The sequence below is a fragment of the Physcomitrium patens genome, chromosome 19 (assembly GCF_059467195.1).
Source record: "Physcomitrium patens ecotype Gransden chromosome 19, ASM5946719v1, whole genome shotgun sequence".
Lineage (NCBI taxonomy): Eukaryota > Viridiplantae > Streptophyta > Bryopsida > Funariales > Funariaceae > Physcomitrium > Physcomitrium patens.
The window spans coordinates 6,283,800-6,305,780 of record NC_143428.1 but is presented as its reverse complement, the minus strand read 5'-3'; the positions used below and the strand labels follow the sequence as shown (position 1 = coordinate 6,305,780).

At 34.9% G+C, this 21,981-nt stretch overlaps 2 protein-coding genes and 1 long non-coding RNA gene across 5 annotated transcripts; all 3 read left to right on the top strand.

Annotated features, from left to right (window-relative positions):
* The first annotated feature begins 14,662 nt into the window (after positions 1 to 14,662).
* LOC112272760 (ferredoxin--NADP reductase, embryo isozyme, chloroplastic) lies at positions 14,663 to 16,827 on the top strand. 3 transcript variants are annotated; one of them, XM_024500839.3, is made up of 2 exons: positions 14,663 to 14,810; positions 15,058 to 16,827. In XM_024500839.3, the coding sequence occupies exon 2, from the start codon at positions 15,075 to 15,077 to the stop codon at positions 16,233 to 16,235; it is 1,161 nt and encodes a 386-aa protein (XP_024356607.1). In that variant the 5' UTR covers positions 14,663 to 14,810; positions 15,058 to 15,074; the 3' UTR covers positions 16,236 to 16,827. The 3 variants fall into 3 exon arrangements, with proteins under 3 accessions (XP_024356607.1, XP_090100898.1, XP_090100899.1); XM_090244772.1 differs by having other exon boundaries at positions 14,736 to 14,880; XM_090244773.1 differs by lacking the exon at positions 14,663 to 14,810 and adding an exon at positions 14,837 to 14,854.
* A 1,244-nt stretch (positions 16,828 to 18,071) lies between these two features.
* On the top strand, positions 18,072 to 21,000 carry LOC112272820 (binding partner of ACD11 1). The gene is made up of 5 exons (XM_024500955.3): positions 18,072 to 18,249; positions 18,568 to 18,680; positions 19,240 to 19,315; positions 19,470 to 19,580; positions 19,970 to 21,000. Exons 1-5 carry the CDS (start codon positions 18,235 to 18,237, stop codon positions 20,576 to 20,578), a joined length of 924 nt encoding a protein of 307 aa, XP_024356723.1. The 5' UTR covers positions 18,072 to 18,234; the 3' UTR covers positions 20,579 to 21,000.
* Positions 21,001 to 21,133: 133 nt separating this feature from the next.
* On the top strand, positions 21,134 to 21,709 carry LOC149987369 (uncharacterized). The gene is made up of 2 exons (XR_016498507.1): positions 21,134 to 21,270; positions 21,567 to 21,709. It is a non-coding gene; the product is annotated as an uncharacterized LOC149987369 (long non-coding RNA).
* The last annotated feature ends 272 nt before the right edge of the window (positions 21,710 to 21,981 follow it).

Sequence of the window (21,981 nt, the reverse complement as noted above, 5' to 3'; positions counted from 1 at the left end):
AGCTCCTTAGGTGGATAACATTCTTGCAGTTGGATGTGGATACTTTGAGCAAGTAACATTAAACTTAGTAATTTTTTTCTACAAACATAACAACAATTCAAAGTTCACCATACAAGTTAAAGTAACTTGTGAGACTAATCGACTACTAATCCACACAACAAAAAAATACCTAACAAAATCTCTTACTACAAACCAAATCCATGGAGTGTGAGATTTTCGCTCAAGTTTTTTGAACCAAATGCACAAACCACAACACACATTGTGTACTGTATAACAACATTTCTATCAATTCCATCAATACAAATCCAAGAATTGAAAACCATTCACAATTCTTATAGAACCTTGTTTAGAATCACTTTGCAAACAATTACTTTACAAATACATGGAAGGAATGGAATACAAATTGCCTGAACTCAAACCTTTAGATTCACTTAAAAACCATAGTCCCAAATAAGCCAAGTGGTGCAACTATATATAGAAAAAGGATAATCTATTATTGAACATGAAAAACATGCTAACTATATATATATATATATATATATATATATTAAAAAGCAGCACAAAGGAAAAGAAGAAGAAATTGGGCAACAAAGTACAAAGGAGTGGTGGATGTTGAGTGAATACAGACTACTAGAATGGTCTGTGGCAGTGGTGGTGGTGGTCCTTGTTGGCTGCTGGGCAGGAATGGCATAAGAGTACTCTGACTAGGCAGACCACAGTTGTAATAACAGCCACACCAACAACATCCAACAGAGAGAGAGAGAGTGTGTGCGTGGAGAGCAGCAGCATTCTGACTTTGTTTCTTTCCCTTCATGATTCTGTGCCCTATCTCTCAAGTCCATTTACGTCAATCTCTCTCTTTTCTCTCTTTTTCTCTCTTTTGTACAGACTCCATTCTGAGCACCCCCCCCCCTTTTTTTCCCCAGTGTCCATGATTCAAGCTTTTTTCCTCCTCTATCCCTGCCACACTGCTCCACCACCATGGTCAACAACAGGTCAGAAAACTCTGGAAAATTAGGATTTCAAACCCCCTAATTTTCATGGCTTAGAAAAGACAAATTTTGGGTTTCAGGTTGAGGGTAGCTTGGAGGTTGGGTTTCGGGTTTCAAGGTTTGAGTCCACCAGAGGGACAATGGGTTTATTGTGTTCACAATACTATTAATATTACACACAAAAGGGCTTTGTTTAGCGAAAGCAGTTTGTTGTGCAAGCTGCAGAGCAGTGGGTTGACTCCACTGGCACCACCTCTCCTCCTCCTCCTCCTGACTTGGGGTTGTGATCAGACACACACTTTGATTAGGGCCCAGTAATCAGTCCTGGTAAATCAATACCTAATGGTGCATGGGTTAGTCCCCCAGCAGCAGAGGGGCATTTTTTTCAGTCTGTGTGTGTGTAGAGGAGGGAGGATCATTAGTGTGTCAGAGTAGTGTAAGGTTGCCCAACTTACAGCCCATTGTATGTGGCCATGCCAAATGATTGCATTGAGGTTCTATGTCTGTGGTAGACACACACACTCTGAGTAAGAGAGAGGACTTTTGTCATGGCTCCAAGTTATGGCATGGAACTTTATATCACCAAATTCCAATGAATTAATGAATAAAATGAGTTGTTGTTGTTGTTGTTGTTGTTTTTTATTTTACATAATAATAATAATACTATATAAAAACAACAACTACAACCCATACTTTGTTTTGAGAATATCATCTATGTTTAGAAGAATATGAGTGCTTTTAGATTTGTTGCACAAGGTCCAGCAAATCAAAAGTTCATCTGTAAAATATTTAGCTTGTTATAAAATATTCTCTGTTTTCTTCTCTTTTTTTTTTTCTTTTTCTAATTTTGTTTTGATGACAGTGGTTACAAAATTTATTTGCATTTAACATAACATAAATTCAGACTTTTTCCTACTGTAAACACATTAAATTCATAATATTATTTTTATCATATTTTGCAAAAAGAATAAATTTACAGCATTCAAAGCCACCTCAATAATATACAGCAAGTATTGAAAAATATTATATTGAAAGAATTAAGTATCAGTTTATTAAGTAAGACAATGTAATCAAGTGCAAGACATTCCAATATTTACGTTTCTTTGTATAGATACATATCAACACCGTAGATGATATAAGGCAATCTTCAGCAAATACCACAACAGGGAAGGATGATAATACAATTGGTTGTAGCATTGTCACAAAATTAGGATAGAAGCAGTGATTAGGAAACATTTTCGGCATTATTATAAGAACAAGTGAAGGGACACTTTGCTCTCTCTCCTTCGCTTCTTTGAAAATTAGACATTCAGATATGAGTGAAAACAATAAGATTGTTTGTTGCGTTTATGGAAGTTGAGGCTAAGTAGAGCGTTGAATGTTTTGTACTCAAATGAATAAAAGAGAAGCATGGGTTTATTGTCTTTGAGGTACTAGCAAAGAAATACTATGCCAAAGGAAGCGTTTACATCTTGGGTGCATTGTTATATTGCAGTTATTGTTCCACTGCATGCTACTGATTATCAAAACCCCAAGCTAACTATAGGATATTTTATTTTTGAATATTTACTTCTACAATTAAAAGCATTACTTTGTTTAATGTTTATAATTTTTGGATGTTAGATATGTAGCCAATTTAAGTTTATATATATATATATATATATATATGGAATTTTCTGTGGTATTATTAGAATTTTCACTTGAAGCTTGTTCTGTTTCCTTAAATCAGCAATTTATCTTAAATCAATTCAAAGATTCTAAAGTGCATATTCTGGGATACATCCGATAACAATGCTCAATATGTTTTACAAACTTTTGACATAACTCTGTTATGATACAGTAAAACATCTCAATATTTTGCTAATATAAAAATAGTAGCATATATTAATCCAATCACATGTAACAATAAATAAAATAAAAAAAAATAAAAAAAACTAAATAATATTTATCACACAAATAAACACATGAAAAAACACATGTGTACATTAATCCCATTATGCTTTTAGAAAATAAACATCATAACATTTGATTTACCACTTTTAAAAAGGAAGAAGTTGGGACGCTCATGCTCATCACTTACATTATTTTATTACACTCAACCTTTAAAAAAAAAAAAACATTTAAGAATAATTTGAACTTGTAGAAATTTTTTTTTGGGGGGGGGGGAGGGGTGATGGATTTTTATTTTTGTTTTTGCATCATCTAACATGTCTAATAATATATATTTCATTGCAGTGTGAAAAGCAGGAGCTTTATTAGGTGTGGACACAGTGGATGAAAGGAACTCACTTCAAAAATACAACAGTTAAGTGAATTTAAAGGAAGCATGATCTAAAAAGGCAGTACTGGATGATAGCATCGTATCTTCTGGCATGGCCGATTCTGTACACAGTGAGTGTGTCCATTTTGTTTATGTTTTATTTATTTTTATTTCTCTTTGTTTTTGTGTATGGTTGTCCATTCAGTAACTGTTCATTGGAAACAGGAGGGAAAATTTGACTTGTGTCATACTCACATCAACTACCCCCCATGTCAAACCCAGCATCTCATATCATCTCTTAGAATAATGTTTTCTTAATTTCATCTTAAAACAAATCTATATATATATATATATATATAGATTATTATGCAAGAGATTTAGTTTAATTTAATTATTTCTTAAGATCATTCATTTTTTCTCAAAAGGAGGGAGACAAGGACCAGAGCAGATGCATGGAATGGCTTCCAATGAATTGACATTATCATGAGGCGCAATGGAATTGGCAAAGGAGGAGGAGGACATGGCAATGTTGCACTGATATAAAATATTAAAAAAATGGATGGATAAATGCATGAATGAATGAATTAATGAAAAATGGATGAGGTAATAATAAGAATAATAACAAATGACTATAGGATATTTAACAAATGACAAATTAAAGATGAGCATAATGTGTGTGAAACAATTCAAGAATACGAAGTTTTGTTTGGAAAGGAGGGAGTTTGTATTCCAAAAAAACTGTTAGTTTTAGGTTTCTCACAAACTATTTTCTATTGCAATAGCTGCACATTGATTTCTATTGTAATACAGTATACAATAAAAGAGGCATTACTATGAGGCAAATTTTGACCATTGGCTAGAGACAAAGCTTCAAAAATCAAATCCTACCTTTACATTAGGATTTTCTGATTGTGTATTTTAGCTTGTTTTTGGAACATGGGAACCACAAAATTCTGTTGCTACGCATGAAAGCTTTGCAACATACATGTGGATTTAAAAGGAATCACCTCCTTTCAATCCCATTTTATTGTTTATTATTACTACTATTATTATAATTATTCCTTTGTCCATTATTCTAGCAAATTCTACAATAAAAAAAAAGATAAATCAAAAATTGAAGAAAAAGAAATGGATTTTGGATTTGAATCTACAACCTTCACCAAAAAAAAAAAAAAAAAAAAAAAAAAAAAAAAGGAAAAAAAGATAAAAAGACCATGATTTCTCCTTTAGATTATTTTCATGTATATCTCTCTCTAATGTTGCATGCTAATAATAAAGACCAAATTTATTAGAAAGAGATTGAGTCACATATATTCTATGTGCAATTTTTTCATTGGTCCATCTTTTTTGTTTGACATCCCTTACTATATTAAAGACTGTGAAATGATAGAACAATGCTCACATTTTTCTTTATTCTTCATCCATCTAGTTGCTTTCAAGGTATATGGGAGCAAGCATACAAAATGAGAATAAATGAGAGAAATTAGTGAGTGAATAAATGTAAAATGGGGACCATGATATGCCAATTCTGCATATATTTCTGTAGTATTGATATGTTTTAGCTAATTACTTATTCTATTTTTTGGTATTACAAATTTTGTTATTTATAAACTACTTTGAATCAAAATGAATCTTGTAAAAATTACTATATACTATGTAGATGTTTTCTTACCTTAGAATTTTATTACTATATACATCATATTTGTATTTTTGGTCCACGTTTATTAAGTTAAAACTATTTTGGACTCCTTCTAATCTCTCTCTCTCTCTCTCTCTCTCTCTCTCTCTATATATATATATATATATATATATATAAGAATATTACTGTTAATTATGATGTTTTAGTCTACTTTATACAGTGAAAAACATTAAAAGAAATATATTTGATTCTTTGGTACAATTTAATAACAACCATATATACACATGTCTACACATTTATACACACATACACAAACATACTCAAAATAAATATTAGTAGAAAACTACACTGTCTAGCACAATTATTTAAAAATATAATTTAGTTAATTTATTTCTTCATTTTTTGTTCTTTTCTCTTTGAATTTTCCCTTTCAAATATTACAATTGATTTTTGGGAGCCATAATTATTGACCTCTTACCTTGAAAATATTCATATTGCAAATTCGATTATTGTTTTGATTGAATAATGTAAAATAAAAATTATCTTTTTTGCCATTGATAAGTTTTATTCATTTCCATTTTTAATTCTTTAAAAACAAACTTTTTATGATTGAATCCTACAATAAAAACCAGATACACATCACCAAATTTTATTTGTAAAATGTACATATAACACATTATATGGTTACATTTGTGTAATAGATCTTGAAATTACTCCATATGCTTTTAAATCTGAATTTTCTTAAATCTGCCTAGATTAGTGTGAGCTGATTAATACATTTGGTTATGTAACAAAATTTAAAATTGACATGAATCATAAACTGAAACTTAGGAAATGAGTTCTTTTTCAAAAATTAAAATTAAAATGATAGACAATAAAAATATAAATAAAACATGTGTTGTAAACAATAAATTTTAAGATGTCTCTTCTTATTAATAATCTTGAATAAGTTACTAAAAATAAAATGTTATGAAATATTCGTTTATTTGATAATATGATAGATTGATATTTTTATGCTAATATGATAAATTTTATGTTTTTACTCTCAAAAATAGATATGTATAAATATAAATATAAACATATATTCATATTTAATAGTTCCAATTACTAATAGAATCCATAAATTATGTGCCTAATTAATATCTATATATATATATATATATATATTGAAATATTATTCTTATTAATATTATTATTACATTTACGCAAATTTAAAATTTGGTTTCAACATCTGATCAGTTCTTTAACAATAATTTTGTTTTAATTTAATTTTAAGTATTTTTATTTCATATTTCATGTCATTAGGAACCATGGTTTGAAGTATATATTGAATTTTTCTCTATTTGCAATATTTTATTAATTTATAAAGTCTTTGTTAAAAAACCAAGATATGCAAAAGATTCATAATACAAAAACAAAAGTTAAAGTAAAAATCTCATAAATAACACCTTAATGACATTAAAACAAATAAAATCTCAAGTAAAATTTAATTTAATTCATAAGTTTATCAGATATTAAAAAACCACACATAAAAATAATCATATTACACTATTACAAAAAAAAAAACGTTTTGGTTTATAATCTTGCATGGATTGTAATAAGTTACACACACCTATGTCAAGTAACTTCTCATTGAAATAAAAGGCAAACACTTAAAAAATAATTTTTTCTCTCACATTAAAAAGAAAACTAAACAAGTAAATAAATGCAAGTTTAATTGATGCAGCTCAAATTCCACAGGCAAATTTCTAATCAACATCACTGAACAAATCAACTTCTTTGTAGTAATTACGTCATCAGATTGCATGCTGAATCTTACATACAGTGATGACAGACAGATTTTCACTTTAATTAAATGAAGTAATTAATCCAAACTTCATGCTCACCAGAATACTTAAATGAGGAGGTGTCTGTAGCCGCTCACAAGACTACGAAGAAGGACGGCACAAGACCCGAGGCGCCGACGAATATTTTTGTGGGATACAAAAGGTGGGTCAGTCAGATCAGGCTTCTGGATTCGCGATGCGGTGATTGTTCATCACCTGATCAGTTTGCATTTCCAAAACACACCAAAAAAATTGAAGCTTTTCAAGAGAAAAATGGCGTCAGAAATCTGGGGCTGTGATGCTCCAGGGAGTTCGTTACGACAATGGAGCCTATGCACAGATCCCGACTCATGCGCTTCTTAGTTTACTGTCAGAGGATTGCTCCGCATGGGTTTTGCAGTCGCAGATCTAAACCAGAATTTATAACCGGGCTATGACCCTTAGTATTTTTCTCGAATTTGGTCGGAAGGGCTAGTTTAAAAATAAAAATAAGAATAAAAAAATCGAACAACAACAGAATATACAGAAGTAGAGACAAACCCACATGACTTTTCTCAGTCATGTTTTTATCTTGTTGTAATTTGTGAGTTGGGCGGTTGAGTGAGTCAGTGCTTTGGAAGTTGAACGGCTACTTAAATTTGCGCCGTGGTTACAACTGTGTAGACTTCGTGAATTCACCCTTTTGAGAGCTTTATTTATTTATTTATTTATTTGTTCCAATCTCAAGCTGTGTGTAGGAATCACATGTTTTTGAGGTTGAGAAAAATTGAGGTGTTTAGTTAGGGACGAGCATCAAGAGAATGCAACTCATGTATTAACATATAAAACCAATGTTCTAAACTTTTTTGAAATTGCACAACTTGCTGCTTGTTACAGTACAATGTCAGCTTCTCACTTCCATCTAATCACATCTTTGTGGCATGTTCTGTTGCTCTGCAGTTCCAAACTATGCCTCACCACTGCTGCTCAATTTGTGCCACTGTTGAAGGTGCTCTCAGGCTCGTTTTCAGGTTGGACTGGAATTGCTGGCAGGCGAGGCACCGGTTCAGATCAGATAATAAGTATGCCGTGAATCAACAGGATTTGTGGGTTCAAGCAAAATGTTGAAACATTTTGCAGTCAGATTAGCTCAGTCATGTGGGTCCCCATGAGATTCCTGATTACGAGGGGTCTCCTCCTTCACTACAAAACGATTCAAAATGTGTCGAAGGATTTTGAGCCAGTGCCTGATCGATGCTCGGAGACGGTCATCTAGTTTGACTACATCATTCGTGAGAGAACAACTTAGAGATATCATGATAAAGTCAAGCTTATTCATGTTACAATTTTTATGTTACTAAGTTAACATCGTTGTTGGATGATTTCAAGGCATTTGAAAATTATCTCTGCGGTTGAAAGTCTTCTGCAGACATTACACTGGTTTTAAAATGACGTTGTTTGCATGTTTCTGATACAAACTGGGTGCAACGTAGAGCTGCATTGAAAAGCATAATCTTCTAATTAAGACCATGTAGCTCTTCATGGAAAACTGTAAGATTAACTGCAGTTCACATGAACTGTTTCTATGTCCATAGACACAATATTTGTTAAATTGGTCAGTGAAAGTATTGAAGAAGATTACTGATTGAAAAGGAAACTCAAAGTGTAAGTTCTGATGTTCTATGATTATTGAAATTTGTGAGATAAATGGTTCCTAGCTATTGTTGGAGTTGGTTGCTGTAGTGAAAATCAAATCAAAAAATAATAAAACCTTAATAGTATGCGTTTCAGTTTTAAATAAACTGAAACGCATACTATTAAAACAATACTTGGATTACTTTGAAAGTTACATTGGTAAAACTAATATTTTTTTTCTTCCTTTATTTACTTATTTATAATATAGAAACTAGATATTTTAAAAGATTACTAAAAATATTAGAAAAATCAAAGGATATATTCAAATATTAAAAAGAACCTATGTGGAAAAAACCAAATACAATCTTTGATGCTTATAAAAGGCTATAGAATCTTTAAAAGACTACAAAAGGCTTTAGGAAACTTCAAAATAACTATAGAAATTTTACAAAGTTATGTAATATCTATAAAGAAAAATTATACACGTATTTAAAAAATTATAAAATATTGTAAAATATTCTAAAGATTTTCTCATGTTTTACATCACATCCCATTTTAATAAAAAGTTCTATAAAAGATACAAGACTTCATGTCTTTGATTCTCTAAAGTTGTGTTTAATATTTAATTTATTTTTTAAATTTAGAATTTCTTTTAATTACTTGTTTTGATGCAACTAATATTTTTAGCATTCATCAAGTTGATCTATGTGAAGAAATTTTCTTGCTTAAGTTATTCAAAAAAATACAAAACAATTAATTGAAAATGGTTATTATTGATGATTATATTATTTTATTTCTGGTGTTTGATATGTACATGTTTTTTCTTGATATAAATTATATTTTATTATTTTTTAATTAAAAATTAAATTAAATAATTAAATAATTAAATAAATTTACAATTAACAATTCCTTATATCACTATTAAATTTTATTGCAATAAGTTATAGATTAGTCTGTACGAAGGTTGGATTTGTTCTTTTTTTTCAATTTTAGAATTATATGATAATCTTAGTAAAAATCATATATATATATATATATATATGTGTGTGTGTGTGTGTGTGTGTGTATATAGAGATATATAAATTAATATATTTAATCAAAAAATATTTAGTAGTATTATCATATATATTATCTAAACTAGTTTTTGATGACAAAAGAGTTAGTTTATAAATATCTAAGGATTTTTTATTTTATTTACATAATATTTAAAGCTTATTGATACTAATTAATCTATTATTAGATTTAAAATTTTAATATATATATATATATAATATTTAAAAAATTAAAAAACTAAAAAATAATTTAATTAAACTTATTAAATATGAAAAATATAATTTAATAAGTTCTAAGTTTCATTTCTTCATAAAATATATTTTTAATTGATTTCTTCTTATTAATGTTTTTAATTTAGTAATGAAATATATATATATATATATATATATATATATATATATATATATATATGTATATCATCTCTTCAAATTAATCAATTAGTTATATTTTAGAAGGTCAATACATATATATGTATATATATATATATATATATATATATATATATATATATATATATATATATATATAAAGTAATTTATTGTAGAAAAAACTTACTAGTCCTTTTTTTTTCAAGCTTATAAATTGTTTTTTGTATTTTTTCATAATTTTAGTAAATTTTTTAAATACTTCTAATAAATAAGTTAGACATTCTATTATTATTTTATTCTCATTTTAAAAAGTTTAAATAAACTTATTTTTGCATATATACTATAACAAAGAATAATTTATTTTATATAAATGCAAAACTTAATTAGAACTATTAATTTATAGAAGAGTGATTAATTTTTTTCAAATACTATAATAGCTTTTAAGGAATAATAATTAATCATTTGTTACAACAATCTTGTTGTTTTTTTAGAAGAAAGAATTTGTAATTTCTAAAACAAAAAAGACCTCAGTACTAAGATTAATTTGCTCACTTTAAAATAGATCATTCATGTACATGTAAGACTAAGTTATTATTTACTTATTTGTTTATTTGTAACCATATCTTTCATGCTTAGTTAGAGTTTAAAATCAATAATAACATCTAGTAGAAATAATTGTTATATTTTATATATATATATATATATATATATATATATATGTTATTTTAGAGTTTAATTTTGAATATATATAAAGTCATAATAACTATAAAAAAACATTATTACAAATATAATGTGTATATATCTATATTTTTGTCTCTATTTGTGCATTTATTTGTTGTTTGTTGATTTGCTATTTTATTTTAATTTATTTTGGTTTTATTTTGTTAAAATTTATTTGATAAGTTGATACCTAGAGTAAAATAAAAATTACATTTAATCAAGATTTTTAGGATTATTGGATATTTTGTTTTATATTGTATAAAATAAATTTGGTTATTAATGTCTAGGAAGAATTGGCATAAAAAGAAACTAGTAAAAATCAAGAACAGTAGTCTAATATAGATTATATACATCTCAGGAATATATAGTGGTAGATGAATAGACCTATAGAACAATTTATTTAAATTAATTTCACATCTTTGAGATTTGGATAATTTACAGTTATAATATATATATATATATATATATATATATATATTTGTTTGAAATAAACTATAGTTTATAATTTTATATTTAAAAATTTTGAACCAATGGAATGAATCTTACTATTTATGAAAGTATTAGAGGTATTTATTTAATTTCTATGTTCTTTATATTTTTTCTTTGTATTTTAGAAAATAAAAAATTTATAATCTCAAATTTACTTCGTAAATATAATGCAATCAATAAGAAAACTATTAAAGTTTCTGAATTGGAGGCACCTAATTGACCAAAGTAAGTAGTAAATCACACACTTGGAATATGACTACAATAAAAAACTGTCAATTAAATTATCTATATGTAAATCAAAGAAATAAATATATCAATTTTTAGGTAGATGAAGTAGATATCTAAATAATATGTATATATTCATTACCATACATTTTAGTATTATTAATAAATATAAATATAAATATACGTATTAACATCAAATAATAAATTTTGTGTGAGAAATATTTATAAACTAAAAAAATAAATATATACATACATACATTTATACTGAAAGAGACATACTTCAGTTTGTAACTTATTTTATGTTTGCCTTGTTTAATAGTTTCATTGTTTTGGCTGATAACATGCTTATACAAAGATATAAGTTTATATATAATTAATATTTTCTTGGAGTACTTTAAATTCTATTCATTAAAAAGCGTATTCTATAGCCACTAAGATGTATTTGTAACCACAACATTTAGGACATAAAAAGAAACTCACAAAACCAATTTTTTTACATAATAAAAAATTTAACTTGTAATTTATTTGTTTTTTAAAAAACAAAATTTCTTTTTGGGTAATGATTACATGCATTGGCTTTTATTTTTAAGTGCTTCAATTTGATAAAAAGATTATAAAATTTAATAGTCTATCAATATCTTGAGTTTTTTCTGGAATGAATACTAGAAATGAACGCTAAAAATGAACACAAGCAGTTGTTGAGAATCAAGGTAACCGATGAGGACGTCAATTTTGCAAGCGAAGGAGGATCCCGAAACCCTAAACCACCTTTAAGGCAAACCCAAACCCGCGGTCCTTGCAATATGTCACGGGTTCGAACCCGAGTGCAGGCAATCCAGCTGTCCACGCTTCGCCATGCTCCGCCATGCTCGCATTTTAGTGCCCTCGTCTCATCCTGACCATAATGCAATGGGCGAGATTGTCAGCTTCTCCTCGTGCAATCTTAACCTCGGAGATCTCATGAATTCCTTACTATGGACAAGACGATCGGTTGTTGGAACTTGCCGTGTTGTTCTCGTTGCATGAATGTTACAGCTCTCATTGACGGCTTCAACTCTTTGAGTGGTATCGAGAACTACATCTCGCTCTGCCACCAACCCATAAACTTATGAATAGCTGCGGCGCTTCGTAAGAATTCGAAAATACAGCTTAGATTTGTCGTGTGGGGTTTCATGAGAAGAATCCAACGTGAGAGTAAATTCCCCCTGTTTTTCTGTATCCCTTCCTTTTGGGCATCGGCTTGTTATCTCTGTCTTCAAACTTTACATTCACTCTGCCGAGCAGGTTCTGGATGTCATCTTGCTCCGAGATTCTTTTTCGACGAAATGAAATCCTCTATTGCGCTTGAAAGCCGGTGCGCTTGGGTCCCATCTATTTTTGTTGACGACTCCAGGCGTGGAGAAATTGGCTGTGGTACAAAATGTGTGAGCATCGATTTCACTGTACACTTTCGTGACCACTCCCGCGGTTGCGAATAACAGGATGGTGAGCCAGGGATCGATGTCATTTACCATCCCCGCGTGGTTGATTCTTATGAAGGAGCCATTTTTGATGGGGCATGAAGGGAGTTACTGGTCCGTTTCCACTTTCACTGTGGGTGTGGGGATCTAACTTGGATGATGAGGAGGCTACGCGCTCCAAACTAAGCGTGGTCTTTCTGACTTCGACAAGCTACTAAGGTCATGCCAGTGCAGCATTTTCGTTGCGAAATAATTCGAGTGACCTTCGTTAATTTTCATGAATTGTGTATTGATTGCGTGGATTCGATTTCAAGTGCTTGACTATGGAAAACACTGCATTCAATCATAGGTGCACAAAGACAAGGATTGAACTCAATGTAGATTGACTCGCTCGTCATGAGAGCCGCGGCTTGACTCAGCTGTGAAGAGTGTGAAGCCCCTGGATTAGTGGTGCTGTGATGTGTGGCTGTGTTTAGTGACACCCAATGTTGTGGAGGTACCAAGTTTAACTCTTTTTTCTTTTTTGTATTTAATGCCGTTTTATTTTTAATTTTTTTTGGCTCTTTGTATTTGTGTCCATGCGGCATTGATGAGCATGATTCTTGCTTATTCATTGGGTCTGTTTAAATGAGATCTATACCAACGCATGACATCCTTTTCTTGCAGTGCAGTGAACTAATGCTTCAGTTTCTGTTGCATATACAAAGAGCTGTGTAAGATGAGCGTTCTGTGATCGAGCTCCGCAGCTTCTCATGGATGTTTTTTTAGGAATCGTAACGTTGTTATTCCTGCTTTCATGAATTGATCTGACAAATTCTCGTAATTGCCTAACATGAGACTTCATGTGTGGCATCGTTATTTGGAATTGAGATGGATGCTTGCATGATACAGGTTTAACTGTTGAAGTTTTTGAAGATACAACTGTGTATCTTCTCTAATGAGGGCTCCACCATTGTGTGTCTGCAACTGAGTTCATGATCACACTATCACATTGCAACTACTGTGTGAGCTCGAGACCCATGAATGCATGTTTGATACGGTGTGAGTTGGAAGCAGGGTACTTCACAGGCACAACACCTGCTTCTTAGAGGACACACTCTGAACCATTAACTGTCATTTTACTCCTATCTGCGGTAGCAAGAACAGTAGTATTCGATATTCAAACACGCCCCACCATAAATTCTTCATGTTCAGATAAAGGTAGCAAAACCTGATCTCTCAAAATTGTTAAGTATAAATACTTTTCAAGAACAGAGCATACGTCTAACTTTTAAGCATCCAAAATCTATCAAGAGGTGCACAACATGATAGCCAATGGGTAAAAAAGTTGCAGGAATTAAACAACATGTGGGAATCATAACTTATTAAGTGCCGATTCAAATTCTAAGTATCAGTTTTCAAAAGGAATAGAGAAAGAGGGGAAAAGAGTCGCCGCTACAAAGGAAAAAGGAACTCGTTACAAAGCTTGTGCGGTATATAATGGTCGCTCAGAGTGCATCCAAATGTAATAAAGTTTTGTTCAGTGTGTGCATATGCAGGAAAGACCAAACCAAAACTTATTCATGCTTTCATCAACTGATATCGGGGTATCTAATACTTTTTGTTGATCATTGTATAAACCTGGCAAATCAACACCTGCACTTACATACGAATCATACCGCAATGAAGGCGGAAAAAGAACTAACCATCACCTATTCTTGTGTGTGTACAGTTTAACACATTCACGAAATATCCTAAGTATTTTCGGTTGGGATGAAGAGAGGTTTGCAATGTGTGAAGATTTCGCACTTGCACAGACAATCTAACACCGCGACCCTTGAATCAGTTGTGAGGCTCCCCTCAGGAATCTGAAAGGACTTCGAGCATCAATCCAAATTTTCTGAGGGCTGCTGTTCACTGGCCCTAAATTATTCAGGGAGTGGTGTGAGCTGAGGACTTGTACATGAGCCAAGGACGGCGCGGTGACTGCAGGGGGTTGGACCACCCCAAATAGGGTCAGGATCTGGAAGACCTATGCCACCACGCACAACCTCGCGGGGACCGGGTACGCGATGACCCGCGAATGGCCTTTATGCTGGACTAGGGCTCCTTTTTCTCTTGTCTAGGGCTCCTTTACTCCGCAGATTCCCTGGTGCGCGAGGAGCTGGGCTGGGCGTGACCGAAGGTAACTTGCCACGCGCGAATCGGTGCCTCGACGGCGTTGTCGTTGTGCGTCCGATTTGTCCTTCTTATATGTATCCTCCCACACTACCACCTCATTCATTGCCCAATTCAACTTTGCCTCCCCGATCGCCTCGTCACGTGTGATTTCGGATCGGAGGTCAATTTGAGCATATTTATTGCCAGCAGGTTTTCCTTGGGATCCATCGTTGTGTTGCGATTTGAATTGTGTGTGTGTGTATCTTTTTCAGAGAGGGTTTAGGGAAATATGGCGACCGTGCAGCTTAACGCGCACACTGTGGTGACGGGATTTGGAAGCAGCCATGTAGAGACTTTAAGGGGTAAGGATGCCGTGACACAGCGCATGCCGAGCTTCGAAGCTAGGAGGTTTATGGGTGGGAAGACCCTGCAATGGAGTGTGAAGCGTGGGGAGAGCAAGGTAGGATTGCGATCGGAGAATCGGGGTGTGAAGGCGTACACGAAGCCTGCAAGCGCTGTGACCCCTCAGGTTGCTACGGGACCGAAGTCGTTGGAAGCCGCAAAGGAACCTCCTATGCACCTGTTCAAGAACAAGGAGCCTTTCATTGGGACTATCAAGTCGGTGGAGCGGATCGTCGGGCCGAAGGCGCCGGGAGAGACCTGCCACATCGTGATCGATCACGAGGGGAATGTGCCTTACTGGGAGGGGCAGAGTTATGGGATTATTCCGCCAGGCGAGAATCCTAAAAAGCCTGGACAACCCAATTCAGTCCGCTTATATTCCATAGCTTCGACGAGGTATGGAGATGATTTCGATGGTAGGACGGCGAGTTTCTGTGTTCGGAGGGCTGTGTACTGGGATCCCGAAACAGGGAAGGAGGACCCTGCGAAGAAGGGAATTTGCAGTAATTTTTTGTGCGACTCCAAGCCTGGAGACAAGGTCCAAATTGTTGGGCCTTCGGGTAAAGTCTTGTTGTTGCCAGAGGAGGACCCCAGTGCCACCCACATCATGGTGGCCACCGGAACTGGCATTGCACCGTACAGAGGCTATTTGCGGAGGATGTTCATGGAGGACACAGAGTTTAAATTCAACGGCCTGGCTTGGCTCTTCATGGGAGTTGCTAACACGGACAGTCTACTCTACCACGACGAGTTCAACACCTACTTGAAAGAATACCCAGATAACTTCCGTTACGATATTGCGTTGAGTCGGGAGCAGAAGAATTCCCGCGGCGGAAAGCTGTATGTTCAGGACAAGATGGAGGAGTACAGCGAGGAGTTGTTCGACAAGCTGGACAAGGGCGCACATATTTACTTCTGTGGACTTAGGGGTATGATGCCGGGTATCCAAGACATGCTCAAGAGAGTTGCGGAGTCCAGGGGCGAGAGCTGGGAGACGAAGTTGGCCGCCTTGAAGAAAAACAAGCAGTGGCACGTGGAGGTTTATTAAATTATGCCTCTTGGAACCTTCTTCTGAGTGTTTTTTTTTGGTCGGTTGTAGATAAAACTAACTCCAAATTTATTTGGTAACAAGGCAAACCTCATGATAACAGTTACTTGTCGTTCTCTCCTAAGCTCTGTGTCCAAATTATTCTGGTTTAGAAGTTCCCCTCAATGTATCGGAGTTTTTACGGTCACAGGTAGATAACAGGTTCACGCCTCCACTAGGTGAGTCGTCATGTTATGTCTTGCCTCAGGCTCCAAGAAATACGTGCATTTTCTCCCGTTTTTTATCTAATTTATTAGGGAACACGTTGAAACAGCCATACTGTCAAGATAGTGCAACATTTTCGGTGGATACAGATTTTGTTCAGATTGTTCATGTTTGTCTTTAAGGAATCTCACAGTTAGTACCTCACACGTTGAGATTTCGTTAGAGCTGGTACACAGTTTGTGGTGGGGCTGACCAGTGTACTGTGCAAGTGTTGCACCGACGTGTATCTCTTCGCTTCTGCTTTTGACCTGATAATACAAATTGGATACGATGGCATCCAAACACCCTGTGCCTTGGAACCATTATACTGACCTGTTAATTAATTATATCCCAAGCTTTGACGACCTTAGCCTTTGAATGATGAGTGCTTTTGTGCATGGTGGTGGAACTGGACGAAATCTTCAACGGAGAAGTGCTTAGTTTTTAAGATTTTATCATTCTTTGCAGCTCCCTTGAATTGCCTATCATTGCGACATGTAAAAGCACCCAAAAAGTCAAATGCTCAAAACCAAATGTATATGTACTTCAAGATCATCAGAGTCCTCAAGGTAATTTTTTGGATTATTGTTGGCGAATCATAAGTGCATATCATAACAGCTTCATTCGCCTGAGTGGGACTGGACATACAAACCGTGATTCTGCAGTGTGTACATGATTGGTTTTTCCTCTGGGGAGAGAGTGTGACTGACTCCATTTATCCGAACCGACTGCTTTCTTGTCTACAGCAAAGAATCATTCAGATCTAAGGTACTCCTCGAGTAAAATCACCGCATCACTGACACCGTCACTACTGGACGAAATGCAATTTTTTGATCTGATTTATAGCTGAACCGTCCAACATCCAGTGGGGGGGGATAACAGTAGTAACCAAGACCTATGAAAATAAAAATATCAATACATATACATGAAAGACATATACAAAAAAGAGGAAACTTTTTGTACGAACTGATGATCCACAAACACACGGCTTCATCCATCCAACACCCACAGATCTTCATAAATCAAATAAAAGTAAGCACCCCCACCAAGCAGCTGACAAGTTCGGTCCCAGCCTATTTCAAGCCCCCCAAAGTCAAGACAATTCATGATCTCCCTAAACTCACTCATCCACCAACAACACAGCATATACCCTAAAAGACCCATAAACGAACGAATGATAATAATGGATGAATGAAAACTGTAACGCTAGGGAGACATAGAATCTCAGTCAAACAAGGGGTGCACAAACACAAAGCAAATGCCTGCAATGGGGCCCATCTATTGGCATTGGAACCCAATTGTGAAAGAACTCACTCTCTCATGTGACCAGGGGGCTTTTCAGCAACCTAATCCCAAAATCCAACTCGTGAGAATCCAAACCAAACCCGCACAGCCCCATCCAATACCTACCCAACATTCTCTGACGGATGAATGAATGACATCCCATGATTATGGATGAGATACATCCATCGTTCGTTTGAGAATTTCAACGTGGGATGGGACGGAAAAGTGGGCGGGGGCGGGGAGAGGGGCCCGAAGCAAGTTTGCTACTTCTTCTTCGTGGTTTCAAGTTTTCAGATCTCTACTCTGTGTTTTCCCACCTCGCTCTCTGAGTCTTGTGCTGCTGTTTTTCTTGCTCTTGTGGTTCCTGTGCGTGCGTTTTCTATCTTGCCCAAGGATTGTCACACACTCTCCCTCTCTTTTGTTTAGATTTTTTCTGTATTTGCTTTGAGGATATTTCTGGAACGATCAGTAGATGGACAACATGTCGGTACGTGAGTTGGTGATGTTTCTTGGTATCTGGTTGTTTGTTCGCGGTTACTTTCTTGGGGTTAGATTGCGTATTACGTTTTGAGTCGTGATTTTAGTTTATTTATTTTTAGTTTTGAGGATGTTGTTTTCGTTGGCGATGGTGGGGTCGGAATGAGGGGTGTGGGATTGTGGCGGGGTGTGTTGAGATGAGAGGTGATGGTGGAGTGTGAGTGGAGGTGAGAAAGGTGGGGAGGGTTATCTAGGGTTTTAGGATGAGATGAGAGGAGATCGAAGGTTTTTTTGGTTGACGTGTCTGGGGTGTGATGTGGGGAGACAGAAGGAAGAGATTCATACTGTTCGAGTGAGTAACGTGTCGTCCAAGGCGACGGAGCACGACATTCAGGATTTCTTTTCTTTCTCAGGGGAGATTGAGCACATCAAGCTTCTCAAGTGAGCTTCATTCTTCCAGAGTGGTGGATCTTTGCTTCGTGAATTTCCCGAGGAATTTGGTGATTTGATCTCGACGATACAGTTGCTGCGTTTTGCGTCATTGGTAACTTTGGTGGTTCCCTGTCAACACATTGTTGTAGTATGCGCCTGAAGTGTTTTGTTCCAACGAAAGGGTGATGCACCTGCGTCTGGTCAGAGGGACCATGTGTCTCGAGACGTAGCTCCTGGGATGTCCAGAAATTATCACTTTACAACTAGAGCCATGCGTAGGATTTTTCTCACTGTTTTTTGGCACTTAATCTTCATTTTTGGACGATCATTACGGAAATCATTTGAGTTTGAGAATGTTCCTTTAGATGGATTACAATTTAGCCAAGTCAAATAGATTTTCAGGTGTAGGATTGAGCTCCTGCAGTCTACCGAGAAATAAATCTTCATGAAATTATCTGGCTATTTTCGTAGCTTTAGAGATAAATTTGCAACGATTCAAGTCTTCGAATGCTGAGTGAATTTAGTGGTAGATTTTCCTTAAATTCAATGTTTATCCATGTCTTTGTAGGGATGGTGAGCTGTCTCAGATTGCGTTTGTTACGTTCAAGGAGGCTCAGGCTTTAGAAACAGCTCTTCTACTTTCTGTAAGTTTTCGAAGATTCTAACAATATGTGGTTACCAGCATTTCAGCAGACCGGTTGTTCTGATTTGCTGGGTTCAAGTAACGATCAAATCAGCTCTTCATGAAATTCACCCTAAATCCGCTCATTATCTTTTGACGTTTCTATGTTTTGGCAGGGAGCCACTGTTGTAGATCAAGCAGTGACTATTGCTCCTGCGGATGAGTCGGAGAAACTTGCTAGAGATGTTGAACAAGTCTCTTTGGATGCGACCACTGCTGAGCCTACTGTAAGTCCCCTGAAATTTCCAAGTGTCTGATGTGGACTCTGAAAAAAGTAGGCCTATAATGTCACTCCAGGTGCTCCAAGGTTGTTTGTTCGAGAGTTTTATGGAATATGTTGTCTCAATTTTCCTGTTGAACTGGTTAACTTGGTGGAGGGCTTGTCAACATTTGGTTAATCAACAATCTGCTAAATTCGTGTGTTTAATCTTTCAATCCTGAGTTTGTTTTGATGCACAATCTGGTCGTAAAATCAGGTTTCGAAGTTGAACAAGGCAACACATGTTTCTCTACTTTGGTCACATCTGTCTTGGAAAAAACAACTAATTTACATTTGTGGCGGTCTTGTTACGGTACGTATTTGGGCTGACCTACATTTACCTTGATGCTTGTTCAGGATACCACCGCCACCAAACCTGCCACAAAGAGCGCACAAGAAATTTTTCAAAACATGTTAGCAAAAGGATACGTACTTGGGAACAATACTATGTCAAAGGCTAAGGCTTTTGATGAAAAGCACCAACTGTCAGCCAACGCTTCTCAAATAGCAGCAAATGCAAGGGCCAATGTTGTTTCTATTGACAACAAAATAGGTATCACTCAGAAATTGAGCGCTGGCACTGCTGCCATCAATCAGCAGGTGAAGGCTGTTGATGAAAAATACCATTTTGCGGAGAAGACCCGAGCAGCTGTTCAGGCTACTGAACAGAAGCTCAACGCTGCAGGCTCAGCTATTGCAAAGAACAAGTATGTTCTTACAGGCACAACATGGGTTGTTGGTGCGTATGCCAAGGTCGCCAAAGCTGCTGAGGAGGTGGGTCAAAAGACTTTAGAGAAAGTGAGTACCTTTGGTGCAAGCGAACAGAAGACAGTCGAACAGAAGTCTTCACCAAAAGCAACTACAGAGACTTCTACCTCTGATGACACAGATCGGAACTCAAGAGTGTCCCCTCCAACTGATGATTCACAACCAGAGCCTGATGGAAAGCCCACTGTTGCCAATTGAGGTGCCATGCCTCCATGATAGTTACAGTTGAGGCGATACCAATGCTTCTGTGAAGCTGCTGAGTAAAATAGATCACTTACCTACCTCGGAGAAGTCTACTTGGTTAATGCTAAATAAGACAGGAATTGTGGTCTTAAGTTACTGTGGTTGTATTTGCTGTGAAGATGCGTATTCACTGGCGGAGGGTCCAAAGAGAAGATATTGTGAAGCCTGTTTCTTGTAGTAAATGTATTTGTGGGGTTCATTTTCTTTTATACAGTTAAGTTACACTCTAGCAGTTCAGATTAGGAATTAACTGGAGCATATAGAACGTGATCTAGAACTCGTTTTTAGGCGGTTGGTTGTAAATGTAGACATCTGATTCTAGCCTATACTCATTGAATGATCACATGTGGTGCCGTGCAAATTTTCATTTCTTACAAGTATGGTACATGATCTTGTTCCAGATTATGGTGAAATCTGCATCTAACGTTCTCATTGACGATCAGCTCAAGTTGTCTGCTGAACTACATGTAAGTAAATTGATGGTATCTCATCCAGTTATTTTGACGTGTCAGGAATACCCAATCTACATTCAAACTACCAGTGGATTCCATTTCATTTCAGTCGCCAAAAAGCTCTGACTTGACGTCTACAGGAAATTGCATCAAATTTTGCAATCGGTTGATCTGGATCCAAGGATAACCTACAGAGTACGTTACTAATTTTCGCTTTCGTATGCGCATTCTCTAAAGATAATGCTTCAGTCTCATCCATTATTTCGAACTCCATGGAATACAGCGAAATTTTCTGACCACTCTCTTTCGTGGTTGGTAGCTTCCGCTAGTGTGCCAGGTTGGCTATAAGATGCTAGAATCTTAAATGAGTCTTAAGTTGAAATTGTTATAACAGTGTTGACCATGCAATGAAAGCTCTTCTTTCATGATGCCAAAGGAACATGGTATTAAATTCAATTCGAGATGCTAAAGTCACTGCCGTATTTGTTCAGATGCCAAAGATGAGACCATTCTGAACAGTCAACCACCATAACCATGTGAGTAATTCAGAATAATTCTTAGATTTGCACTCTACTTAAAGATGTACTGTATAAATAATCATTATTCTGGCAAGTGAGGTAATGGTTTATTTTTACCATTGTATATGTACAGAAAGGTAATGTTATATATTATTATCAGAGACATGAATTATAAGTAAGATTAAAATTATGATTAACAATAATATCAAGTATTTGTAATGTTTCTCACAATTATCATAAATAGAGATAAGATATAATCAGTTATAATGTTTTCAACACCTTTCTTGAGTCATCTCAATCTTTGTATATGACTTTTTAATTTGATGGTAAGGCAAGGTTTGATATTTATTTATACACACAATCACCTTAAGAAACACAAACAAAATCT